The 20,237-nt window shown below is 44.9% G+C and overlaps 1 protein-coding gene across 4 annotated transcripts in view; it reads right to left on the reverse strand.

Annotated features, from left to right (window-relative positions):
• Positions 1-20,237, reverse strand: part of LOC141248477 (KN motif and ankyrin repeat domain-containing protein 1-like) — a 268,553-nt gene that overhangs the window by 24,287 nt on the left and 224,029 nt on the right. For all 4 annotated transcript variants that reach the window (XM_073669372.1, XM_073669401.1, XM_073669430.1 and 1 more), the window contains one exon: positions 10,116-12,731. In XM_073669372.1, the coding sequence (XP_073525473.1) occupies positions 10,116-12,731 (2,616 nt within the window). The remainder of the gene's footprint in view (positions 1-10,115; positions 12,732-20,237) is intronic.

The raw sequence follows: 20,237 nt of genomic DNA on the forward strand, positions 1-20,237 counted from the left end.
TGGCTGGTCAAGAAGGTCATACTGTTTGTATAACCCTGATTGTTGTCTCCTATTGGTCTGTGGAACAATGAATGTTTGCAAAATATGTTGATTAACCATTGTGTGGACCCTGTGGCTTGTTGACTCAGAAAACAGGAGGACAAACTACGCAAATTCATTAAATGCTCAAACAATGAGACCTTAACACTGCATCCCCCCCGCCCCCCGTGACTGATGACCATTATATGCAAAGATAAAAAAAGTTTTTCTATCCTGCAGCAAAGACCTTTGAAACAGAGAATTGAGGGATACTTTACAAGGAGAATCAAAGTTCAGACTCTCTGGGACCATCAGCTTGGAAGCATGGCTTTAACCAAAGAGACACAAATTTGGATTCTACATGATTCCGACCTAAGAGTATATGGCCCTGACTGGGAAGATACGGATCTGCTCCACTGACCATCAGAGAGCCCACTGATACATTTGGGGAGACCAGGTTAGGACGATAAAGTCACCTGGCCCCATGGATGTTTCGGGTTGCCAGGTGGGACCCTCCGGTCGCCTGGAACCCATGGAGACATTCGGAGAAGCCAGATTGCGACCAGCCAGTCATCTGGCCCCATGGAAACTCTCGGAGAGGCCAGAGTGGAACTCTCAGGTCTCCTTGCCTTGTACCTCGATGGACTGCTAGCTTCCTAAGCTTGCCGCTACTTTCTCTGTGGGGACCCGTCAGAAGCAGGGGGCCACTGGTTGAGGTAGTTGGCCTTGGAAGTCCCAATTTCACAGCTGTTCTATCCCAGGTGGGCCAGCAGATGGGAGGGAGACTGTGTAATGTTGTACCATCTTGGGTGTTTTGCTGGAACTGTTCTGTGTGTTTATTGTCCGTTTTGTTGTTCAATAAAATATTGCCACACGGTTCTACCCTCACCTTGTGTTGTCTGAGTAGTGTTACGCCCACGGAAGACCCCGTGTCTTTACAGTTAGATTTCGCCCTTTGCAGAGATGCCAAATCAGGATCAAAATCTGCATGTTCCTTCATCAGGTTTTGATTGTCGTTTCATTGCTGCAAAAACCACCATTTTTTTTTAAAATGCTATAGGGCAAAGTCATCAAGCTGTTTACACCACAATTCTGGCATAAAACGCTTTAAAACTATGTTAACACGTTGCGTTTTTGCAGCGTTTTTTCCTCCAGGGAAAACCTGCTCTCTTGGCAGTAACAAAGCGGCTTGCAAAAAGTAGATTTTGCTGCAGATTATGTGTGTCAATTGTCATCAGTACATTCTTAATAAAGCTAGTTTTAGTCACCCAAAACGCATGGTTGCTTTTTTTTCCAGCGTTTTTGCACTCATTGCTTTCTATGGCTGCAAAAATCACTGAAAGAATGGACACGCTGCAGATTTTTAAAAAAACGCAGCGGATTTTCAATTCAGTCAGAAAAAAAAAACAAATGTGTCCATGAGATTTCTGAAGTCTCAGCATTTGCTGGTACTGTACTGGAAAAGGTTGCTTTTCATTTTCATAAAAAACGCTGCAAAACGTATAAGCATAGCCTAATGTGTTACAATACTTTTGTGCAACTCGAAGGTGCTGCAGCTTTTGACATTTTTCATGCCAGTCTTAGCCAGCTATGCCAATATGGGAAAAAAGTGGGTGAGACAGGGTATGGCTGAGCCCATCGCCCATCAAGTTCATGACACCACTGGAGTGGCATAATTTATGCCAGAAATGTCCCCCAATACCTGGCCGGAATACATTTCTGCTGGAAGTGCTTGGCACTTGTAAGATGCAGCCAATTCTTACCATAGCTTGTGAAGTTGTCCAATATATAGTATAAGCATAGGAATGCTAGGATATAGGATTGCTAGAAATGACTGGCGAGTACATCTGAAGAAAATGTCATACATGTATAGAGTAAAGGAACCGAACACTTCCCGGTGTCAGAGCAGTCACTTTAAATAGCACACCTCTCATACAGGAAGCGTCGTGTTATGAGTAGACACATAGTGTGAAGTCAGCCACACCGCTGGTCTAATGCTCCAGTGTCTACAGAACAGATGGCCACTTGTCACTCAGGCCTGGCCCTGCCGGCGCTGCTTTTACCTACACCCGCTCTATAACAGTACAATGGTATTTTTATCCTGAAGTGGCGCTGTGGTTGCTGCTCTGGCCAGGAGTGAAGCAGTTTCACATTATGTGCCCCTTACCTCTATAAAGAATTGTCACGAATATTGCAAATAATTTGTCTATTCAGCATATTAACACCACAAAGTCTGACATCTCTGCTTGTACAGGGAAATACAGTATACATAATGCCGCCATCAGGTCAATGTATTGCAAAAAGTGTCTTGTTTGTCTGCTGACTGATATTGGATAACAGTTTTATTATTTTACCCTCTAAAACACCCAATATTTCTCATACTATATAACCAAATCTACTTCAGGTCACACTTTAAAAATTTCTGCATTTCCTGAGTCAAAGTAAAATCAGTCATGAGAATCATGCTGCCCAAAAAGCAGTAATACATGGCTGCAACAGCGCAGGCAGACTGTTCTGCTCTGAAATGCTGTGGTGTTTCAGGGAAAACATACATTGAGAAGACAACTGGGGACTATGGCTCCGATTCATCAAGACTAGTGATTTTCTCACCGGCCTTGGGGAGTCTTGCTGGAGTCAGATGCTCTTAATTCATGAGGTGCACGCCTCTACCTTAATCTGGAGCTTCTGTCGAGTTATGTGCGCTACGCCAGTCAAATACTGGCGTTCTGGCATCTGGAACACCATGGCTAGTCACGAATTAGACTAGCAGTGGCATCCTGCCCCGCCACACCCCTGTCCCATCCCAGCTCTGCCATTTTGAGGAGCTGGAACGAATGGACATTAAAACGCCAAAAGTAGCAACAGTTTGGTGCAACTCCAAGTTGTGTCAAGATTTTGAGACTTTTCAAAGCTTTTATGCTACTTTTTTGGTGTAAAAGCTTTCGTGAAGCACGGCCTGTGTGTCTCAGATGCTGGAAGCAGGTCCCCGACAGCTTCTTCATGTGAGAGTGTATAGGGAGAAACTTGAAAGTATTTAGAAAGGGGCTTGGAGAAGCCGTTGGGAACTTGCATTCAGCTAGTCATCAGAGAGACAGTGTCCGGCCGACTTCTCAAAACACATTTTCTCTGAAACGCCGCAAAATTTCACATTGAAACATGCACAGCTGCAATTAAACAGCTGGTGGTTGCCTGCCTAACATTCGCAGAGCTTGTAAGCGTGGCTCTGAAGCTGCTGGGATTGCTGGAACGCACGGTTAGCTCCTTATACTGCACAAATGCCAGTGCTACTGTGTGCTCTTCAGGTGCTGCAGAGGCAAGTCTGCCACATACAGCAGCATTGAGAGAGCACAGTTCAGGCTCCATACTGCTGGTCAGAACGGTCAACCAAGCAGGAGCACACTACCCCCAGCAGGCAGGAAGCCGGGAGGCAGAGGAGCGGTGTGCTCCTGTAGAAGAGGCAACCCCTTTAAAATCAGATGGTATTTTAATATGCGCCAACCCCTTTAATATCTGGTATTTTATTTTAGATACTGCATTATATAGTACATGCTTTACTTACAGAAGACTGAACAAGCGCTTTTGTCCTAATTTTGAGAGAATTTGTCAGATATCTTTTTACGGTTAATGTTTATCTGCTGAAGCGGAACACAGACTGCTGAAACTTCCTCCCAGGACTGCAGCATCATAAAGATTAAAGGGTTTTGTGAGGAACATAGCTCAAACATTACTCTTTTAAGGGAGCATAGCTATAATGGATATAGCCTGTTTACAGTGGCCAAATTAGGTGTGAAAACTAGTATAGTGAAGGTGCTACATATGGAACCTGGTATCCTACTTGTATAAGATATCAAATAAAGCAGCAAACTCATAGGAAGCCATGGGAAACATATCTTCCTTTCTGAATACTGTTAATATAGTTAATGTCCTATAAGTTAGAGAATACAGTTTACATGATTCAAGCGGCCTAAACCGCAGTCAGCAGGTTTCAGAGGCAGGATGTACGACTGAAGCCTGGTATATTTTTGTCTGCAACGCTCTGGCGTTTTATAGAAAATATACTTCGAGATCCACCCGGCCAAGCTTGGGACCAGTCTGGCGCCAAACCCGGTTGCTCTCCCCTGCGCTGCTAGAGGTGATTAACGGGTCTCTCCCCATGTAGACGTGTGGAAGAGATCTGTCAATCACCTGGAGCGGTGCTTGGAAGAGTTGGCCGGGGCCAAAGCTGAACTAGTCTAGTCTCTGGCTATGGTCCACAACCAGATCCTCAAAGTAGGTGGTCTATGAAATGTTGGCACTAGGGATGAGTGGACCCGTGGAAGTTCGGGTTTGGGTACCCAAACTAACTTTAGTCCAAAGTTCGGGTACCAGAACTTTACCCAAACTTGAACATGAACCCGAACCCCATTGAAATCTATGGGTACCTGGAAAATTCTATCGCTCAATTCTAGCTGCCACATTTCAAAAAATAATAGGCTGTGATTGATGTTGCCTTGGAACCACAGCTTTATATCAAACTGCCTGAGCTTTTTTATGCGCATCTAGGCATAAAAAGTATTTCCAAATGTCTTAGCCTCCTGAGTGTAGGTATGTTCGAAGGAGCAGGAGAGCTGGTTATTGATTACCTAACTTACCAGAGTTATTCAGGCTTATGATATTTATAACTCATCCTTAGGGTAGAGGTTATCAATATCAGATTAGTTGGGGTCTAACACCTGGCACTCCCTATAGATCAGCTGTTCGTAACATGGCACTAGGCTTCACTTTCCCAACCGCATTGTGCTCTAATCTGAGGATCTGACTCACTTTAACATCATTTCAAAATCCATTTTAATCCAGCCAGGTTTTGCTGGTTTCAATTCTAAAGTGCTGAACATTAGTTTAGAATGGCATATATAAGCTACATTATGCTACTTAGCTAAAATCAATCCAAACTGCATATCTACTTCAGCAACCGTATCAGACTCGGGATTAAAAGGAGAAGCATTGCTCCACTTATATCTTCTTGGCTATCGCCGTCAGCCCCATAGACATCGAAGAGTAGTAGCAGCCATGCTTTACCATGACACTTCAGGAGGAGATCCCAAACAAACAAATGAGTGGGACCCCAGTTCTAGTGACCATTGGCCATCAGACATTCATAAATAATGGGACACTTGCTGGACGGCAATTAACTTTTGTTTACACGTTGAATCAGATGAATTACGATTGGTCTTATTTGCATATATGGAAATGTCAATGTAGTATACAGAAGATACTCTTTAATCTTCCTATATAAAAACAGTTCCAGGACTTGTTTAGGAAGGGAGGGGGAATAGCTTTTCTGTTTTTGTATGTAATTTATTCAGGGTGATGTTCCCATGTTTGTAATTATTTGAAAAAATGTTTAATAAAAAGAATCAGATTTAAAAAAAACAAAAATCTCTTTAGTTAGAATATTCCTTGTAAGAAAGCAGGATGTAAGGTCCTGAATGGTAGATATTAGTGTTGAGCGAGTATGTTCTATTAACCCTTTCGCCGGGTATGCTCGGGCCGAGCTCCGAGTATTTATAGCTGCTCGGTGATATGGTTGAATCGCTCCCGTGTGCATGATTTGCGACTGTTTGACAGTTTTAATACATGTGAGGAATGTCTATTTCTTACACATTCCTCACATGTAATAAAGCTGTCAAACAGTCGCAAATCATGCACACGGGAGCGATTCAAACATATCACCGAGTAGCTGTAAATACTCGGAGTTCACCCGAGCATACTCGGACAGAACATACTCGCTCAACCCTAGTAGATATGTGTCACAGAGGTGGTTGACCTTGGTAATGTAAAATCTGTATCAGTAACACTAGACTACTGAGAAAGTTAATTTGACTGAATTTTGGGTCCAAGATTTAAGAGGAACCAAAAGAGTCTGAGTGAAAAAAGGTTGTTTCCATAATCCATCCTGGGGCTTACAGGCCTAATAGCAGCTGGGTTAGCTCAGCAGTGTGGAGTTTCGCTGGAGCTTTACAGAGGTGTGTTTGATTGGTGAACAGTTTAAACTACTTGAGCTGCTACTGCCTGGAAAACAGATTGCAAGGCTGCTACATTTACTTTGTTTTATTGCGCCTGAAGAAAGGACTGTTAGTGTTACTCATTTGTACTGGAGAAAAGCCTTTTTTGGAGCGGTAAAGTTTATAATGGACATATGGTTTTGATATAAAAACCCTGTGCGTATACAAGCGGCTACCAGAGTGCTGAAACCCTACATCCTTTAATAGAGATTTTTACCATTATAAGCTTTGTACCTGATTATTTGGAACAGTATGTGTTATGGCTACAGTGTGCTTTCTAGTACTAGTCACTGCTGTAATGTATTACAATTGGAGCTAGTGGCCGCTTGACATGTGTGATGCTCCTCATTTATAAAACTTGTATTTTTATGAGAAATTGTAATAAAGATGAATAGATTATTTCCACTTTGTTTTGTACATTGAGCAGTCAGAATATTTGCAGTAAATATATAATATGGTCTGTGAATGATGCTTAGTTTCCAAATAATTTTCATACGTACTGTATAGTTTACTAGACATTAATCTCTTTAACCCCACTATTTGTGGTAATAGTACGTCCTTGTGCCCTGGGTCTATTGGGCCAGGGACGTAATATTACGCGTAATGTGATCGCGCCCGCACACAAGCTGTGCGGGGCGATTGCCGCCGGGTATCAGCTGATTCTCACAGCTAACACCCGGTGCTATGTGCTAGGAGCGGTCCTGCACTGCTCCCAGCACATTAACCCCCGAAATGCTGCGATCGAAGTCGATCGAAGTATTCCGGAGGCAAAGGGAGGTAAGCGCTGCTTACTTACCTCTTCTCCGGCGTCCCGCGCTGTCTGTGCGGGGTCCCAGTGGTTGTCATGGTGACCGGATGTCGTCATGACGACATCTGGGTCACCAGACAGCAGGAAGTTCATGCTCAGTGCATGGTCTAACTAACTTGTGTGTGCAGGGCTGTAGCCTGCATAGCGTAGACATGCTGCTGCAGCATTTCTATGCTATGCAAGCTATCTGAGTTAAAAAAAGTCCCATTTTGGGACAAAGTGTAAAAGTAAAAAAAAGGATTTAGAAAGTGAAAAAAAATATAAAAATAAATTTGTAAAAATGTTTAAAAAAAATAATAAATCCCAAAAAATAAAAATATACTGTACCCATATATATACTGTATAATTATGAGAAAAAAAAACAACAACAAACCAATAAAGTAGACATATTTGGTATCGCCGCACCTGGAACGACCTGACCTATAAATCTGTCCCACTAGTTAACCCCTTTAGTGAACACGATAAAAAAAATAAATTAAAACTAAGCAAAAAACGATGCTTAATCATCATACCGCCAAAGAAAAAAATGGAGTAAAACGCAATCAAAAAGACAAACTTATAAAATTGATACCGCTGAAAACACCATCTTGTCCCGCAAAAAATAAGCCGCCATACAGCTCCATCAGCCGAAAAATAAAAAAAAAGTTAAAAGTTATAGCTCTCAGAATAAAGCGATAAAAAAAATATTTTTTCTATAAAATAGTTTTATTGTGTAAAAGCGCCAAAACAAAAAAAAATACATAAATGTGGTACCGCTGTAAACGTACTGACCCAAAGAATAAAGCTACCTTATCAATTTTACCACACATGGAATGGCATAAAAAAAAATCCAACAATTTCGGAATTGTTGGTTTTTGTTTATTCTGCCTTCCAAAAATCGGAATAGAAAGCGATCAAAAAATGTCACGTGCGCGAAAAAGGTACCAATAAAAACGTCAACTTGTCTCGTAAAAAAAGAAACAAGCCGTCACGTGACTGTCAGCTATAATTTTTCCATATTTTAGCTATCAAAATATGGCGATGCAAAAACTAGTCTTTAAAATAAAAAAAATAAAAAAAGGGGGGTTTTAGTGTGTGACAGCTGTCAATCATAAAAACCAGATATCAATCTGGTATCGCTGCAATCGCACCGACTCGAAGAATAAAGTCATCAAATCACTACCAATACCACAGGAGGAACGGCGTAAAAAATAAAAGCTAGGGTTAGGGTTGTGCTAGGGTTGGGATTTTTTCAAAAACAGAGAAAAAAAAATGACAATATGGCGACTAGCGTTGAGCCCAAGTGCTCGCTACTTGAGTTTGCATCGGGTGCTCGGGTATGCACCGAGTATAGCGGGTGCTCGAGTGACATGCTCGAGTCTCCACCCCATATGTTTTGCAGCTGTTATACAGCCAAAAAAAACTTGCTGGGATTGCCTGCCATGCACGAGCGATCCAAGCATGTTTTTTTTGGGTGTTTTAACAACCGTGAAACATGTGGGCAGGAACTCGAGCAGGTCACTTGAGCACCTGCGATACTTGGTGAATACCTGCGTACCGGATGCAAACTTAAGTAGCGAGCACTTGCGCTCAAGACTAATGACAACATATTCAATATGATGACCTAATGTTATCAAATCCTTGAGGGGTCTAGTTTCCAAAATGGTGTCACTTGTGGGGGGTTTCCACTGTTTAGGCACATCAGGAGCTCTCCAAACGCAACATGGCATCCGCTAATTATTCAAGAACATTTTACATTCAAGAAGTCAAATGGCGCTCCTTCCCTTCCGAACCCTGCCAGGTGCCCAAACAGTGTTTTTCCCCCACATATGGGGTATTGGCGTGCTCAGGAGGAATTGCACAACACATTTTGGGGTCCATTTTTTCCTGATACCCTTGCGAAAATAAAAAAATTGGTGTCTAAAGTAACATTTTTGTGAAAAAAAAATACATGTTATTTTTTTTCTTCCACATTCCAAAAATTCCTGTGAAGCACCTTAAGGGTTAATAAACTTCTTGAATGTGGTTTTGAGCACCTTGAGAGGTGCAGTTTTTAGAATGGTGTCACTTTTGGGTATTTTCTGTCATAAAGGCCCCTCAAAGTCACTTCAAATGTGATGTGGTGCCTAAAAAATGGTTTTGTAAATTTTGTTGGAAAAATGAGAAATCGCTGGTCAACTTTTGACTTTTATAACTTCCTAATAAAAAAAAAAATTTGTTGCAAAAACTGTGCTGATGTAAAGTAGACATGTGGGAAATGTTATTTATCAACTATTTTGTGCGACATATCTCTCTGATTTAAATTGCAAAATTTTCTAAATTATAGCCAAATTTCCAATTTTTTCACAAATAAACGCAAGACATATCGAAGAAATTTTACCACTATCATGAAGTACAATATGTCGTGAAAAAATCTCAGAATCAGGGGGATAGGTTGAAGCGTTCCAGAGTAATTACCTCAAAGTGACAGAGGTCAGAATTGTAAAAATTGGCCCGGTCATTAACGTGAAAACCATCCTCGGGGGGGGGGGGTAAAGGGGTTAATAAAAGGTTACTCATCACCTTTCCATAGGACCCCCACCAATCCCTAGAAACAGAGGTCTGAAGTTCCTGGACTAATTGGAACGATGGACGTACGTGTGTGCGTGCCGCAAATTCATTCACTGTCTATGAAAGTCCTAAGATAGCCAACCACTGTACTTGGCTTCAGCTAAAAGTCTCAGACAATGAAAGCAGTAGAGTGCATGTGTGCCCATCATGATTTATTTGGGGCACTTCAGAGCCCCGTAGTGTTGATATTTGGGTTATTTTGTTACATTTTCATATTCTTAAACAGTTATTCCCATCTTAATAAGTTCTCTTGTTCAGAGAAGGTCTCATTAACATGCAAGACATCCAGCTCTGGGATAAATTTGTGCAGTCTCCTATAGCCAATAGGTAGTGCTTCTAACAGAGTGACTAGACCCAGTACTCAAAGACACCAGTCAAATTATCTTGATTTTAAGGACAGTTTACATATATTCTGGTTCTCTTACAGTTTGTATAGTAAATTGCATAAAATTCTGTGCTACCTATGGAAAATCTGTAGAGCATAAAGAGTTGAATTAAAGCTCTATACGGCAACGGGAAGAAGATTTTGTAGTAAAGAATGGACATACAGTGTATTGAAATGTCTTGTAGGTCCTTGGATAAGTTGTCTACATGGCATCTTATACAGAAATTATTACAGTTTTTAGTCACTCTTAATATACCAGCAACGATCTTACCTGAATATAAATTCAGCTCCAAGCTTTTCTTCTGTAGTCCTAAAGTCTGCAAATCTTCATTACTGCCATACTTCATAACAGAGTTAATGGATGAGATTGTATGGATAAGCTGAGAATTGAGAGTCCCAATCTGGGAATATGGTTCACCGAAGGTTTCAGCAAGCTCGGTGTAATTTTCGGCAAGGAGCATCTGTTGCTCTTGCAGCAGCTTCTGCACTCTCTCAATGTAATGGTCTATAGCTGGAGAATTAACATTTGATACATTTTCCTTTACTGCATGGGAAGACACTTCTTCAACAGGAACAGATCTTGTGTCTGCAGGAATGGGTTCAGGCTCACTAGGTCCACAGGCTATACTACGTGACTTGACTCCAACCAGAAAGTTATCAAAGACATTTATTTGACCTACACCAAAATCCTTGGTTTTTTTGATGGAATTAAGATGTTCAAAATCGGACTCAGACGTACATATTCCAATAGAACGTGTTTTTGGTACGGCATCGATTTCCTTTACTTTACCATCTCCTATAGCTACTGAGTGCATTTCCACGCTTTCTGTGTTGGTATGTTTGCTGGACATACTGTAGGCAGTATTTGTACTTACATCAACCAGACCTGGCACCTCTGTGTTGGTGGTTTGGTTTGAGACGTCAAATTCGGTGTTTGTTTGCTGGCTTGTAGTCCAAGGAGTCACATTTATGGCAGAGTCCATTTTGGTAACAAGTTCTGTATTGACACCACGTGAATAGTAATCCAATAATGGTTTAATTATCACATCCACAGAACAATCTCCACATGCAACAGATTTCACATCCTTAACTACCACCTTGTCTTGGGACAGCTCATCTACATACTCTATGCACAGCCCAGTTTCACAAATGGTCGGGTCCACACCAACACATTTGTCACACATCTTAAGCTCCTGCTCCACACCCATGTCACAAGTCTCCACGCTCTCCTTTACAATCCAGTGATTCATTGGGAAGTCAGGGCCCACAGCTGCATTTTGAAGCAAAGGGCTACAGGAAACTCCGATGCTGCATGTTTGTAAGCAGCTACCAACAGAAGAGTCAACTACATCTAAATACTCTCCATGGTTTTGGTCCCTGGTTTCTACTACAGCCTCAACCATCTTACTGCAAGTTAAGGGCTGAGCCATCACGGCTTTGTCTACTCCTTTTCTTGAGCCTGCTGCCCGTATCTCCAGCTTTAGTTTAGTCATTTCCATTTCATAGGTGGTTTCTCTCAAATCTGTTTCAAGACGGTAGATTTTATCTTTAAGTGCTTCAATCGTTTGCTGTTGGAGTTCTACTTCTCTTTCGACATCAGTAGTTACCCCAAGCATCTCCTCAGTTACCCCCACTCCAGTGCTTCTAACACAAATTTCAGTACCCACAGAGATCTCTCTGGTGGGTCTAGCAGATTTATAATATACAACCACGTCATTCATGTTTTCATCAGCACCGACTGCAACAGAACGACCAAATTTTTCTTTCGATTTCCTCTCCTTAGACTGTGAGGAACAGTAAGCTTCAAAACTGCTATCTTGGATTTTCTTTTCTAAAGCCTGCATCTCAGCCATCAGTTGTCTGAACTCCTTAAGTGTGTGTGTATTTTGTTCAGGAGTGTCCATCTCCTCCTCCAAATCTATATGTAATTCCCCACCAGTTTTAACAGTAGTCCGTGATAATTCAAAGCCAGCAGCATTCCCTGCACTGTAGGATCTTTTACGGAAACCTGTGGCATCATTCTGGGTACTAACTTTCTGGTTTTTAATTCCAGACATGAGATGTCTTTTTTCTTCCTGTAATACTGAAATCTTTACTTGAAGTATAGGAATAGTTTTTACTTGTTCCTCCAGTTCTTTCAGGCGTTTAAGTGCCACAGCCATCTGCTCCCTGATATGTTGGAGGTGCATGGGACTGACATTCGTCACTGGTGTTGCGACCCCTGAACTTAGTGGACTGTGACGAATTGAGCTTCCTAACGAGGAGGCAAAGAAAGCACTATAATCACCATTAACTTCGTGTCCATTTTGAAGCTGCTGGGCAGTTGATGTGAATGATGAAAGGGAACCAGTGGAACCCATTCCCCCAAAACTGGCCAACTTGGGCCTACGTACATCGGTGAAAGATGAAGCTAACTGCATGACTTTTTCTTGTTCCAGCCTAAGGCGTGTTTCCATTAGAGTTTTTGTAACATGAAAATTGTGTTTGGGAAGATGAGGGGATGGTGGTGCTAATGGTTTGTTTTCAGGGATGGCTAAAAAGTTTGGAGAAGCTTCTTGTGAAGCAGATGACCTGGCAGAACCAGAAACAGTATGTCGCCTAGCAATTAATGAAGGAGAGCGCTTATTCTCATCACTGTTAGAGGAGGAAAGAGACTCTGTGGACGGCCATCCAATTCCCTGGCATGTTTCTGTCTTGTCCTCTGACAAATGGGAGCCTAACTTGTGCTTCTTTAAAAGGTTAATTTTCTTCAGGGTGTTCCCCTTTTGTATGTCCTCAACATACTTCACAAAGTCCAGGTCAATCTGGTATCCATATGGCGTTTCCACAAAATATGCAACTTTGGGATCTCTTTCATCTTCACCATTTGAGACACTTTCCTCTTTTTCTGTAAAACATAAGGAATAAAAACACATTAAGTCAAGAAATGTGGGAAAATACACTGCAAACAAGTCCAACCTAAAATTTATATACTGTAGATAATGGTTGCACTGGGGCAGATAATTAGCTTTCACCCTTGTGTTCTTGTAAGACGGTAACACACAGGTTTGAGCTTCTACGTACAAGATCACACTGATAACCCACATAAAATATTAGTATATAAATGGAAGACCCTGACGTCTTTGTGGTCAGCACACACACACATACACATGGATGGCGACTATGGGTGTATTGTACATTTTCCATTGCTTCCAAACAAGTCACTTAACAAGAAAAAGCTCACAACCTCTGACAAAACAACATGTTCCTATAACCGTTCCGTAAAAAAAGAGTCAAATATTTCTTGGTGAGCCAAGCGTTTTCCACCTTTTATGAGGAATCCAGGACGACTAGCCATCTACCTCCATGATAAAAAACACAAGGCAGTTAAAGGGCAATCCCATAGACCGAGGAATCCTTCACTTGCAGAGACAGCTCTTGGTAAAAGGTTTTTAGCCCACCACGTCACAAACACAAACTAATAACATGGAGACGAACCTGTACTGAGCTCCGTCTGAAATGCCACAGCAGAAAGAGAAACTGCCTGAGCTCACACACAGGGAAGTTATATATGGGTCCCACAAGCTCATGCTCTGCCATGACACATACTACACCGGCAAAGACACCAACTTCACCTTAAGGACAGAAGTAGAGCTACTTAGATGAGGAAGGGAAAAACCACGGAGAATGAATATAGAGGCTGCTTGTATAGCAGGACTTACTTGTAGACGCCAGGAGCTGTGCTGCATACGACTGTCAGTCTCAGCCGCTGTGTGCTCATGCTGACAGTGCCTGTCATAGCTCCGTCTCCGTCACCACATCCAGCTACTAACCTCACAGCTGCCTTTTCTACTTTTTTTTTTCTCTTTGCCACATAAGGAAAAAAAGCCACATTTGTATAAACTTAGCAGGACAGGGCAGACTTCTTCATAGGTCAGCCATTTAGCAACACCTTCTGCTGGACATCTCCTTCCACCACCCTCTGAAGCCTCAGCTGTTCTCTGCAGAGTCACACTTCAAATGCTGCAAAGCCACATCCTGGCTCTTAAAGGTGCAGGCGCTTGTGAAACTCCCATGAACTTTGACAGCCACATGCTTGCTGGGAAGGAGCCAAGAGTTTCACAACACAATATGACCAAGTGTTCGAGGTTGTGACACTGTTTATAGTTTACAACAGAAACTACCTTGCCTTTCATGTGTCCCTCTTATTAATCAATGTATAATGTACGCTTTAGGATAGTTTTACATGGCAGTATTTTAGATCAGGAATGGATACTTCAGAGAAAAACTGGAAGGAGAGTTTTGCACCTCCTCTTTGCTTTGGAGCCACTCTTGGTTAATGCTTATGTATACTGATATAAAATACTTCCGCTCTAAAAAGACATCAGGCAGCTGTTCCTCAGACCCCCTTACAGACAGACGCTCTGCTCAGCTGATCGTCCAAATGGGGAGAGCAGAATAGACATATTGAAACTGCCCAATCACCTTCTGCAGGGGGACAATTGGGACACCACTTAACATAATACCAGGAGAGCCATGTAACCATCAATCTAATGTGTGTATATGGCAACCTGTACTCTAAGGCTGCATTCTAGAATCACAATATGAAAGTGTTACAATGGCCATTCTATGCCTACTCAGGATAGAAGGTTTATTCCAAAGAAAACACAAAAATAAAACATATATGACATTGTGTTATTAACATACACACACCACTTCCTCACCTCACACCCTGTCGGTGTCCCCCAAGGTTCAGTTCTAGGACCTCTGCTCTTCTCCATTTACAACTTTCGCCTGAGAAAGCTCATAGAGTCTCACAGCTTCCAGTATCATCTCTATGCTGATGACACAGATCTGCCTCTCTGGACCAGATATCTCCTTTCTACTAACCAAAATCCCACAATGTCTGTCCGCTATTTCATCCTCCTTCTCTGCTAGATTTCTAAAACTTAACATGGACAAAACAGAAATCATCTTTCCACCAACTCACTCAACACCCCCCTTCCCCCATCAGCCTTATCCATTAAAGTAAATGGCTGTCCACTCTCCCTAGTCCCGCAAGCTCGCTGCCTCGGGATAACCCTGGACTCTGACCGCTCCTTCAAAAACCACATATACAAGCCCTTTCCACTTCCCACTGACTCCAACTCCAAAATATTTCCCAGATGTACATTCCTTAATCAAGAGTCTACAAAAACACTAGTGCACGCCCTCATGATCTCCAGTCTCAACTACTGCAACCTCCTGCTCTGTGGCCTCCCTTCTAACACTCTTGCACCCCTCCAATCTATCCTAAACTCTGCTGCTCGACTAATCCACCTGTCCCCCGCTATTCCCCGGCCTCTCCCCTCTGGGCAATGGGGAGCCATTGAAGGGATTGACAGAGACTCCAGTTCAAAACCCTAATCTTGGCATGCAAAGCCATCCACAACCTGTCTCCTCTATACATCAGTGACCTAGTCTCCCAGTACTTACCTGCACGCAACCTCCGATCCTCACAAGATCTCCTTCTCTAGTCCCCTCTTCCCACAATTGCATACAACATTTCTCCCGCACATCCCCCCCTACTCTGGAACACTCTACCCCAACATATCAGACTCTGGCCTACAGTGGAAACCTTCAAAAGGAACCTGAAGACCCACCTCTTCTGACAAGCCTACAACCTGCAGTAACCCTCACTCCACCATACTGCTGCACGACCAGCTTTACCCTCACCTGCTGTATCCTCACCCATTCCATGTAGACTGTGATCCCACGCAGGCAGGGTCCTCTCACCTCCTGTACCAGTCGATGACTTCTATTGTTTAAGATTTTTGTAATTGTCTTTGCTATGTACATCCCTTTTTAACATGTAAAGCGCCATGGAATAAATGGCATAATAATAAAAAAATAAAATATAAAAATAAAAATTATATAACAGAATGTTGGGCGTTATAGTCCCACAGTAGCAGAACATGTTCATTATGGGTAAAAAGAATCTCTATCCAAATAACTTGACAAAAAAAAAAAAAGCTCAAAATGACTATAGAACGTCAAGAGAAAAATCTACAACCACACTTCCAAAAAAGTTGGGAACCTGTGTAAAACATAAAGAAACCAAGAATGCAATGATTTGGAAATCTCTAAGGCTATGTGCCCACGATGCAGAAATGCTCAGGATTTTTTCCTGAGCGTTTCTGCATCTCCCTGGCAGAAAAAAAAGCATGCGGATTGTACATGCGGATTGTACATGCGGATTGTACATGCGGATTGTACATGCGTTTTTCCTGCCAGGGACATGCGGATGTAAAGTTTTCTTCACATGCATTTCCGCATGCGGGTTGACAAGCGCTTTCCAAGCGATTTTAGCATTACTTGGAAAGTGCTTGTCAACTTGGTCACACTATATAAATCCATGCAACCGGCATGGATTTATCTAGTGTGACAGAAAGACTGGTAAAAAATACTAAAAAAATATATATACTTACCCTCTGATGGCCCCCGGTGACTTGTTTCCCTCCATTCTCCCTTGCCGGCAGTGGTACACTGAAGGACCTGCCGACGTCAGCGTCGCGTGACCCGTCACATGACTAAGACGTCAGCGCAGGTCCTTCAGTCCATCGCGAACTGCCGGCAAGTGAAGAGAAGGACACCGGAGGCCGCCAGAAGGTAAGTATATATTTATTTTATTCTTTTTTTTTTTTTTTACAGTTTTCTATGGTAACTACTGTAGGTCCGGAGGAGAGTCTCCTCTCCTCTAGACCTGGGTACCATCCGCACATTAGAATGCATGGAATGTGCATCTACATATACAGTGATGCGGATTCCATGCGATCTAATGCAAGCCAATGGCGGCAAAAACGCAGCACTTGCGCAAAATAATTGGTAGTGCTGCGTTTTTTTCCTCAATAATAATCCGCAGTGGAAATTTCCGCAGCATGTGCACAGCACATGCGGATTATCATTGGGGAACATGGCAGGCCTTCTACCATGCGTTTTTTAAGCGTTTCTGCAGCTTTTTTGCAGCTGTGGAAACGCTTAAAAAACGCATCGTGGGCACACAGTCTTACAGCCATATTTTATTCAGAACAAAACACAGATCAGAAGATGCAAGTTAAACATATTTCCAATTCATTTGAAGGAATTAGCTTATTTAGAAATTGAAGGTAGCAACACATCTCAAAAAAGTTGGGACAATTAACAAAATGCTAAAAAGTGGTAATATAAAACAGCTGGAGGGTCAATTTTCAACTAAGACATGTCTCTTACAATTTCAGAAAAGTATTCCGCAATGTAAAATTGCAAAGACAGAATATTTCACCATCTACACACAGTTCAAAATCCTGCATCGCTGATGGTATGGTGCTGCATTAGTGCCTATGCTTGTGTAGCACCCTGAGGATTCGGCTGCTACAGGGGTATTGCACCTCAGCCAGAGGTGTGGTATTCCACTCCCGGGTAAGGATGGAGTGTGGAACTGAGCTCAGTAGGCTGCATGCACTACACACATCCCATTTCCGGGGGACAGACCAATGGTACTCCCACTAGAGAAATGTGCAGGTACGACAGTGTCTGTCCCTGGCTGGAGTGGGAGGGGGGTGGAACATCCCAGTAGTGTAGGGGCAGATAGGGGGAGCAGTCTGGGTAATGCTAGGAGCTCATTGGGTGCTGGTCACCTGAGCTCACACATAGAGGGAGTATATAAGGTGGGAACCATCTTAGAACAGGGTCTTTTTGCAGAGTCAGAGGAAGAGAGCAGAGGAGAAGAGCAGCTCCAAGGCCAAGAGAGAGAGAGAGGAGAAAGAAGGACCCAGAGGGGGAGAAGAGAGAACTCCAAGAACCCAAGATTAGATCAGAGGGTGAAGAGTTGGCACAAGGGTACCGGATCCCAAGCTGGTGGAGGGCCCTAATCCTTAGCCAGAGACCGGAGGTCGTGGGCAGGATCTGCCACGACCACCCACTAAATCCACCCGGAAGGCAAACCGTGAATAGGGTCAGGGAACCCAGAGACAAGGGTTTTACCAACAAGAGGCCCGAGGGAGCCGGACTTAGGTGGATCCCTGGTGGGGAAGGCCAGAGAGAAGGACAAGTCAGAAAGGGAGCTCAGGACCACGCTCCAGAGTCACCTGGGGGTTGGCCGAGTCCAGGACCTGGTGGACGCAGCATGGCTCGGGCGGTCACTCAAGGCCGGAGTGACCAAACAAAAGCAGTAAGTAAAAACCCTGAACTGCACAGCCCGACTCTGAGTCTCATTACCATCCTCACTGCACCTCCACAACCACCATCCTCTGCAACTGACCCCCTGAGGCTATACCCCTCCTGTTGGGGGTTATACTACCCGAAGCTGCACACACACCACCAGCCTCAGCGGACCCTGCTGCAGCGGCGGCCGTAGTGACCGCAAATCAACGGGTGGCGTAGTCGACATAAAAGAACATCTAGTAACATCTATAAGGACTGCCACACACTGAGCTTGACACCCTGGGCACGGACCGGGTCACCGCCACTCGGAGACTACAACCCCCATCTGATCCGGCTCCGGGTATCCCCCAAACAACACTGGCCCAGGGGGCACGTCAACTTTGGCGTAGTCGGCAGGATTACGTGCCCGCAACAACCGGGTACTGCGTGCCTGAAGAGAAGTTCACCGTTACCTTAAAAAGAAGTCTCCCGCCGGTTCCGGAGGGTTCCCGCCAACGGACCCCATCACAGGTCGTTTCCCGCCGGTTGTCTGCCATTTGCAGCTTTTTCCCGCCATCCATGGAGTTTCCCGCCACTGGGAGACGATTCCCGCCATTTCCAAAGATTTCCCGCCTTGGAAGAGCGGACGCCATTATGGGCGTGCCAGAGGGTGGCAAGAGGTCACCTCCCATCGTGGGCCAGGTCGAAGAATGGCGCCAAAAGCGGAAACCGCGCCCACCAACAGAGACTGTGATGCTGGAAGTGTCCATCAGCGTGAGAGAACTGCCCCTGGAACTGACAATCACAAAGTTGCCCCGGGACCACCCTCAATGTGGGCGGAGACAGAACAAGAGAGCGAAGATGGGTGCAGCCTGGAGCAGTCTGGAGAGAGCGCACCCGGAGACAAGAAGTCTGGAGAGGAGTCCAGAGAAAGCCTACCCGGAGATGGAGGGAGAGCCAGGCAGCACCGACCCAGTGGTCAGGAGCCTGCTACAAGCCACAACTCCACTAGGCTTAGTGGAGATCCTAGCACAGCTCCCCCGAGACCGGGAGTGTGCACAGACTGCGCTGGAGGGCCTCGCACGGAGGATGGCCCGGGTGCAGCGAGAGACGTTGGCGGAGTGGAGCCGAGAGATGGCCCAGCAGACCGAAACCCGTCAGCGGAGCACGCCACCCGAGACGAGGAGACAGACCGCCTCTGAGGATGGTGCAGGAGGACTCAAGGCCGGAGACGGCGCCGAGAAGGGAGCTGAACGAATGGAGGCAGGTAAAGGGGACGTCTCTACCCCGAGCCGGGAAACCGCGTGCCTGCCCCAGCTCCCCGTCGCAGAGCCCGAAGTTCCCCCTGCCGTGCCCGTCGCTGCATCGTCACCACCGCAGACTAGGCCTCAACCGGAAACCGCGGCCGCGACCCCTGTGACGTCACGCGCTTCGACCCTGAGCGCGGCAAGCAGGAAGTACCATCGGCCTGGTCGCAAGGCCTAGTACACCCGGGCGCCGCCATTCCAACAGCGCCCCCTACCTCCGCGGAGCCACCAGCCTGGTCGCAGGGCCGAGTAACCCAGGGCGCCGCCGTTCTTACGGTGCCCTTTTCCTTTAGCGTGCCCCAAGCCTGGTCGCAAGGCCTGGTCAACCCGGGCGCCGCTACCACCACAGCGCCCATAACACCTAAAGTACCGCACCTGGGTGAGGACCTGTTCGCCCAGCATACGTGCCCGGATGGGCAGCCCTTTGTGTGGCCACCGGAGTTTCACCATCCCCGACTCCGGAAAGAAAGACCCCTAGATGAGCCCCTGATTCCGGTTCCGAAGCCCGTCAGGAGAACCCCGCTCCCGCTAGAAGAAGCACAATTCGAGTGGGACCCCACCGGAGGAGATCTCATGGGGTTCACTCAAGAAACGCGGGCAGCCGCAGCAGAGCGAGTGGAGTGCTGCCGCCAGCAGTTGGCAGACTTCGAGCGAGAACGGAGAGAGAGGCGGGTCCGAGAGCAGCGGCTGCAAGAACAGAGCGCAGGGCAGAAGAGCCGGACCAGGAGGAACCCCCGTGCAGCTCATGGTCCCCGTACCACCGGGACTGTGATTAAATTCAACCTGCAGCATGGGTGGGGCTTCATTAGAGACCATCATACCCCCGGCGACGTCTTTGTGACCCGCAGAGACGTAGAAAGCCATCTGCCGGAGGGACACAGAGGTCGTGACCTGTATGTAGGGGACGAGGTCACCTTCACCCGGCACAAGTGTGCCAAAGGACCCTA

This window comes from Phyllobates terribilis, unplaced genomic scaffold (genome assembly GCF_046119375.1).
Source record: "Phyllobates terribilis strain yellow unplaced genomic scaffold, ASM4611937v1 Scaffold_1__5_contigs__length_1240528914, whole genome shotgun sequence".
NCBI lineage: Eukaryota > Metazoa > Chordata > Amphibia > Anura > Dendrobatidae > Phyllobates > Phyllobates terribilis.